This window comes from Azolla caroliniana, unplaced genomic scaffold, assembly GCF_043228905.1.
Source record: "Azolla caroliniana isolate FFs.n. ecotype wild unplaced genomic scaffold, voAzoCaro1.0.p SCAF_14, whole genome shotgun sequence".
NCBI lineage: Eukaryota > Viridiplantae > Streptophyta > Polypodiopsida > Salviniales > Salviniaceae > Azolla > Azolla caroliniana.
This window is the reverse complement of record NW_028230449.1, coordinates 9,684,816-9,692,716: the sequence shown is the minus strand read 5'-3', so window position 1 is coordinate 9,692,716 and position 7,901 is coordinate 9,684,816. Positions and strand designations below refer to the sequence as shown.

The 7,901-nt window shown below is 39.7% G+C and overlaps 1 protein-coding gene across 1 annotated transcript; it reads right to left on the bottom strand.

Annotated features, from left to right (window-relative positions):
- Positions 1-5,383: 5,383 nt before the first annotated feature.
- On the bottom strand, positions 5,384-7,901 carry LOC147855416 (uncharacterized). Its single transcript, XM_087329996.1, has 6 exons — positions 7,773-7,901; positions 7,212-7,357; positions 6,560-6,778; positions 6,137-6,352; positions 5,821-5,910; positions 5,384-5,668 (listed from the first exon to the last, which is right to left on the bottom strand). Exons 1-6 carry the CDS (start codon positions 7,819-7,821, stop codon positions 5,462-5,464), a joined length of 927 nt encoding a protein of 308 aa, XP_087186122.1. The 5' UTR covers positions 7,822-7,901; the 3' UTR covers positions 5,384-5,461.

The following is a 7,901-nucleotide window of genomic DNA, read 5'->3' as shown; positions in this document are numbered from 1 at the left end:
TCTCCTTCGAACGTTGTATCAAGAATTTTTGGAATTACGAATGGAATACGAACTAGCTTCCTAAGTAGTTTTTACGATACCATATACATATATTGTGATCGATTAATTGACATAATATAATTACCTGCAAAATATAGCTGAGATGAATAGATTACTCAGAGAATAGGCTAATGCAGTTTTCTGCTAACTAATAGCTATATTAAACTCAAATTAGAATGATAGTGTTACAATGGTCTCGGTCCCTTTTTATAGGTGACCCGAAAGGAAAAACTCATCAAGCATACACTTTGCCTTGTTAGCAAGAACTAATCAAAACTTCTAACTAACTTTAATAAATATTTATATTTTTTGTCGGCAAAATGTCGAGTCATTGATCCGTCTCTTCGATCCAACTCCGAATATTGTCGACTCTGACGCTTCCCGACTTGTCTAACTCTTGACCGGCTAACACTTGGCACGTTTGTGGGCCAAGGCCTTGCCCGGTCGAAACCACGGTAAAGTCTTACGCTTAATTGGTTTCGTCATTGTCATCATTGTTGTTTTCGTCATTGTGGAGTATGTCCAACATTTACTGTTCGACTTCTTGTTCATGTTCGGGGTCGCTGTTGTTGTTGTTGGCGCAATTCTCCTCGTCGTAAGCATTGTTTGTTTATGGTGGTGGTTGTGGCACAGATGGGGATCCCAGCTCGGCTATTTGTTGTTGTTGATTTCGTTCGTATTTGTCCAGCTTGACCGAAGTGTCGATGTCGTGGGCATCGAATTCCTCCATTAGCCGAGTTATTTCTTCTCGATGGCTAGATGCTTGCTCATACAAGTCCTGAGCTAGGTCTTCCTGTACTGTAGAGATGTCCTCCTCTGTCATCTTGAAGAACCCTCGGCCCTACGCTTTCATGTTCTCCCATCCTTTGTCGAGGGAGTCAGCTACTAGCTGTATCGTTTTAAGCTTGTGGGCTTATATTATCTGTCAGACTTTTTTCTCACCCATGCTAACCTGGTGCTATGCCGCAACTAGTTGCTTACGTAGTTCCGTTATGCGTGCGTCAGACGAGACTTGTTCTTTTAGCAATTTAGTTTTTGCTACCAACAACTCCAATCATTTTTTGTCCTATTTTGCTTCGAGTTTGACGCAAATTCGTGTTAAATCATCATTTACCAAATTGACACATTTTGTTTCTTTTTCATGCGCGTCCCGTATGTCGGCTGTCTTGGTTTCTGCTTCGGTTACCCGCTCCGCGAAGTAGTCCTCTTGTACTCGAATATACTCCTCTAGCTCCTGCACTTTTTCTTCATGCTCTTTGGTTTTGTGCTGCTATTGTGCCGGCCTCTACTTTAATCGTTGGATGGCCTCATCCTTAGCGTCTAGCCATTTTTTTATTTCGGTTTTAGCCAACAATATGCGGTCTTCTAATTTATTTGACCTTTTGTTCATCTGTGGTGGCCGTGGCAGTCGCGTCTTCTACTTTCTTTTCGGCTTCTTTCAATTGTTCATGTACTTGTTGATAAGGTTCTTGTGACCTGTGAGGCAATTGCAGTGTTTGTAACTGATCTTCAGCTTCTTTCAATTTTTCTTCTGTTTGTCGGAGTTTTTCCGACAATTCAGTGTTGTCGGCTTGGCTTTCCGCACATTGTTCCTGTAGCCGATCTGCCGCCGCCGTGGCGTTCTTGTATACCTCAACCACGTCCTTGGCTGCCCTACTGGCCCTTTCATATTCTCTATGTACTTCAACAAGTGTTGTATGTAACGACGGAGGCATTTGAATTGGCTTGCCTCGATTTTTAGCATTCCGTTGTCAGCCGATTTTGTCAATTTCGTGTTGTTCGTCCGGCTCGACAACAACAATCAATGACCTCTGGATCATCACCCAATCCTTGTGTTCTTGGGCCAGAAACCCCGATACTTCCTGCAGGCGTTGCACTAGCCATTCGACCAGTTCATATGATGTGCCGAATTGCATAATGGCTGCCAATTCATGTGCTATCGGTGGAAGTTCGAGTAGGCCTAAAACTTCCCTGGGAGTCATCAATGATGATTTTCCCTTCTCTACCCTGCTTGTGTCATTTGGATCGACACGTCTTTCTTCTTCCGCTTTCTTTTGCTGTGCTTCCACTTTATGTCGTTCCGCAGCCAATGCTTCTTTTTTCGCTGGAGGGTATCATTGAGCTTTCTGTTTTGCCCGTCCCATTCATTGTGTTGTGTTTGGATTCAGAACTGGTTCTTGAACATGTTGAGGTGTTGGGGTTGGTGTCAATGTAGGTACTCCCATTTTGGGCATAGGAGTCGATATTGGCTCTTGTGGTTGCTCGGTTTCTACTTTGGATTGTCGGACTGGTTCCGATTGCTGGTTGTCGATAGGCGTCAGCACCGGTTCTTTCCATTCTTCTCGTGGCACTTGTCTTTGAGCCATCGATGTGGCATTTTGCTGTGGTTGCCCCTTTGTCCTTGGGGGTGCTTTGCCGACTCTCCGAACTAGGTGTCAAGCAGAGTACTGTTAACCATCTAGCGAATATTGGCTTTGAACCCCATTGAGCTGTTCTATGAGCGCTTCCCCCATCAAGAGTCCCTAGTCAAACACTTCCTCTTCATATGTAGATATAATAAAACTTGCCCTTTTTTTAGGCATGCAATAAAATTGGGGACTTACGAATGTTACCTCTAACAAAAATTTGGTGACTTCGTGGAAGAATTCATCTTGCTCGTCTTGAGTTTGATAGGCCTTGGCCGATGGCAAATACTCGCCGAAATATGGCGTCAACACTTCTGGTTTAAGTTTCTCCATTGCATCAAATACTTCTCTTCTGAGATTCAGAACTCGACGTACCTGTTTGTTGGTGATTATCGATTCTTGGATTATTTCTGTGGCGCGTGGGTGCGGTTCAACATCTGCAACCTTCAGATACCCTTCCAGTCCTTTCTTGCGTAGCCATTGTTACAGTTCGTCTGATACCGGAATCGGCATGTTATCTTCTTGGGAGATGTGAGAACTAATGAGTGATGGATTTGGATTGTTGTGTGCAGAAAGGAGATGAAGGAAACTTGTGCGCTCGAAAACATTTCTGCTTTTGTGAGATAGGAAGTGAAAATGTAGGGTTTTGAGAGAATAAGCGTTTCATTTTTTGAGGAGTATTATAAAACAGAATATACTATTTATAACAGAATGCCATTTATGACAGTGATAGTACAATTATAGTAATAATAGTTCCACCACTTGTTATGAATGTTGCATGATTCTGTGGCTTGTCCATATATAGTCTGAAAAATACCATTCTTCTTTTGTTATTTCTGTTATCTTTTTGCCAAGACTAATATATATATATATATATATATATATATATATATATATATTAAAAAATAATAATATTTACATTCGTGACCTTGCCACGTCACAACTGTCGTGACTCGTGAGTAGGAGAGAGAGAGAGAGATTATATTATCATCTTCAGAGGTCAAATATGACCTATGAGACCAAAAATATTACATTTCACGTGATACGTGTGAAAGTGAGTAGTGACTCTCAATGTTCAAGAACTATACCAATGAATGTTGCAATCGAGAGTGCACATTGTGGTTGTGAGAGGAATTCATGCAAGGATTGGGCTTGGTCAAAGAGATGTGGAAAGCATAGTCGAATATTATCATATTTGTTATTACAATGGTTAACGGTTCAACACATAGACCAAGAAGTTGTTGGTTCGACTCTTGATAAGCCAAAATGTAAGTCTTCATGACAATGATGGGGTTTGTTGACTATTGGTGTCGACTCTAATTCCGACTTGAAATGGATTTATTGGCATTGATCCCTTATATGGTTTTAGTCGAAAACCATTTACCCATTTCGGCATAATTTCCCCTGAGAGTGTGCCGATATGATATGTACCATTATTGTTGTTGACTAATTGCCTCTATAAGAGACTTCGGATCGTCGTGGAAAGTAAGAAGAAGATCTATGACATTGTTACGCAAACCCTAGCGGAATTGATCCATTAAGTTTGCGTCATCCAAGGGATGTTGCATGCCAAGAGATGGAAATCTACTGCGTAAGCTGAAGTGGAACGATCTCCTTGTCGGTGTCTTCGAATGTTGTTTATTGCCATCCTAGTGCTATCGGTATCTCCAAAGCTAGCTTGAAACTCCTTAATGAATGCCTCGAAATCCTCCAACGATGGTGATTTCTTCTTGAGAAGTGGTGCAAACCATGCTAATGTTGTACCGCTTAACAAGGTTCCTACTAATCCCACACGAGCAGCATCAGTTGGGTACCGATTGGGATGTAACTAAATCACCAAATGGACTTGATTCAGGAAACCTCGAAACAAAGATCTTGTACCATCAAACTTGGCAGGGAGGTTGGTTCCCTTGGGGAGTTTTGAACCCCCACCGCTTGTTCTTGTAATGCTAATATAGTAGCATCGAGTTGATGAACCCGTTTTGATAACTCCTCATATTGGTGAGCTTTCTCGGCACTCACATGTTGTAGATCCCCGAGTAGCCTTTGATTTTCTTGCTCTAATGCCGCAAACTTAGTCGTGAGCATGTCGAACTCCGAAAGCACACGCATATATTTTTGCTTGCTGACGAACTCCATAACTAAGAGGGAAAAAAGAACAAAGGAAGAAGAAAGCTTGCTAGAGTTATTGGAAGAGGAAAAAGAAATATTCAATTCAAACTGTCGTGACTCGTGAGAGAGAGAGAGATAAGACAGAAAATGGAAATGGTATTATTATGAGAAACAACGTTACAAAGAGTAGGCTAAGGGCTAAAGATTGGTGTTGAACCCAATGGGTTGTGATGAATGTATAGGCACCTATTTATAGATCCTTATGGAGTATTCTAGAATGTTCTAGAATATTTTAGATATTTATGATAATAAATATAATCATGAAATATTCAAGAACATTCTAGAATAATCTAGAATGTTCTAGAATATTCCAAATATCTTGTAATTGTTAAAAATATAATTATTATAATTACACATCATATTTGTTATTACAATGGTTAAAGGTTTAACACATAGACTAAGATGTTGTGGGTTCGATTCGTTTACATAAGCTAAAATATAAGTCTTCATGAGAACGATGGGGTTGGTTGACTATTGGTGTCAATTTTGATTTTGACTTGAAATGGATTTATTGGTTTTGGATCCTTGTGTAAATTTATCAGATGCTGACAAAATGCTGGATCCAAATGGCATATAATATAACATATTTCCTAACTTGTAAATTTTGCTTTTGTAACTCGAGATTATTTGATTAATCTACTTATCAAGTATCAGCTTTGAAATTTATACCATCATCCATACACAAGTTGGATATTATGGACTTTGATTTGAACAAAGAAATTCATAGATTAATAACCAAATTGTCTTCAGAATATGTACATACATATATGGCCATGCTAAGGAATGTTTATCGCCCTATATTATTCACAACACACAACACAATTTTATCTAGAACACATACACATTCAATGGTGGCCTGCACGAACAATCGCAAGAAGAAACCTCTTGTAGCTACCAGAGGTATCAGATGATATCATATCTTCTAAGTTTTCCTTGTACAGACCCTGGAACTCCATCTTAATAGCTTGCAAATCTATTTCCGCTCTTGTCACAATCACACGAATCAATGCATCATCATTGGTTCCAATCCCTTTCATGGACCAATATAGCATCTGCAAAACATTTAACCCAGCCCTCTCATTTTAGTAACCATTTCATGCGGAGAAAGATCAATCGGAAAAAAGAAAGCCCTCTCAGAAACTGTACAAACAAACACAATGTGAACAAGTATGTATGTGGGTATAAATTAACGTCCAAATCTCACCTCTGCAAAGTACTTGGTTGGACTATGTACACACTGAATTATTGTCTTCAATAGCTTGGAGAAATGTCCAGATGTTTCAGACTCCACGACCTAGAATAAGACAAGACATTACATGCAAATTAGCACAATGTAATGATACACCATCGCGTATAAATGCCCAATAGATGCTTAGGATCGTAGTTAAGGATAGCAAGGTTTATTTGTATAATGAGGTTATAAACATCCTAAAACCGTTAATAATTACTAACTTTTTATAAGGGCACCAACAAAACCCTAACAAGAAATAATACGATGAAGAATGCAGGAATGTCCGAACCTTTTCAATATCCTGATGGTAGCTCTCCCAGTATCTATGGAATGCAGCATTCAATTGTCTCGCAGTTCGAGAGCTGAAGACATGAATTATGTCTGCCTCGTCGGTACCGATCCTGCCTTCAGTGGCTTTATAGAGCAACCTGGCATCGTCGAGCGCCTGGGACTCATCATCGAAAGGAGATTCTTGCCTACGGTTAGTCATGTATGCCATCAGAAGCTGCAACAAACACATAATACATTATCAGAGACAAGAAACTTGTCAGTGCTCTGGAGTCATCTAGCATTTCAGCTTTCATTCTTTCCAACAGTTGATTCTTCTAAAGGAGGATAAAAATCAGACAAATTTATTTGACCATATCATGCAATCGAAACCATAAAGAGCAGTGAAACTGAATTGGAGTTAAGATGCTTAGGGTGAACATACCGTCCTATAGTCACCACTTGTATCCGAAGCAATGTCCGCATGGAGGTTCCGCTTATATATTGAATTGTAGGCTCGCTGTATTGCTTCTAACTGTGATGTGGTGCGAGAGCAAATGATTTCGATCAACGCAATGTCCTTTGTACCCAATCCTTGGAGGGCATCCCTCAGGATGGCCGCATCTCTTTCGGCTGGTTCCAACATCCAAAGAACAACTGCTTTCTGTGTGTATAACCAAACAATACAGGTCCAGATATAATAATGTCGAAATCGAGATATATGGCAGCATGACAAAGCTAACGTTTGATGGTTCTTTTCACCAATTTAAACACCTCTAATATTTAAGTAGGGAAAATCGGCCACATATTTGGTTGTAGTTTGCAAGATAGGTTTGCCCTTAATTAAGGATTGACATATAGATGAACTGTAACTTATTCTCTAGCTAATTCACCGGTAATTAGGGGCAGATTATGCAATCGATCTCCTAATTATAAAACTTATCATTTGAATTTGGTGCAAAATTGTTAAAACAGATTAGATAGCTAAATAAATTTGAAGGGTAGTTCTGTTTATTTGAAAATGTGGGGGGGGGGATAGTGGTAAACATGCAAAACATTTCGGGGAGGATTGATGGATGTTTAACCCAAATACGAACCTCAAATTTGGCGTGGAGCTCTGATTTCAATTTATCAATGAGATCGTCGCCATAACGTATCTTATACTCTCGGCGTAGTTCTTGCCGTTGCACATAATTCCTGTGTGCGAGAATCTCGATGACTTTCCTGTCATCGCAGCCCAAACCTAAAGCATCACCACAGACGACAAATCAGATCATTCTTTTACAATACTAGCCGGGCCTCTGAAGTTTCTTTCACGTAAGAAATGGCTCTTTGAGTGTCTTTAATTTAGACTACTGTGTGTTGCCATTCTAACCTAGACTTGTTGCTTTAAATGTTTTCTGGCATTTAAATATCAAAATAAATAAGTATTGAACAAGTGGCCATAATTACTTTACTTTACTTTATTGTGTTACCTACATGTCTGGCATTGTAAGGAATTTGGAGTTTCTGCTAAACATATTTTCTGTTTTTCATTTTGGCACAGACTACATTTCTGTTATGAACATATGGGAAATCTAATATTATCGGAAAAACATTGAGAAATGAGTCGAACATTTGGGAGATTTTGAGGACTGAGAAGGAGAAGAAGAAGCTACCTCTGAAAGCCTGGTGGAGATTGACACAGTCCTGTTGGATTCTTGACATGGCTTCTCACGGAAGAATGATAATGAAAACAACAACGAGAAGAAACAAAGATGGAAGAATGAAGAAGATCAAACTGCAGA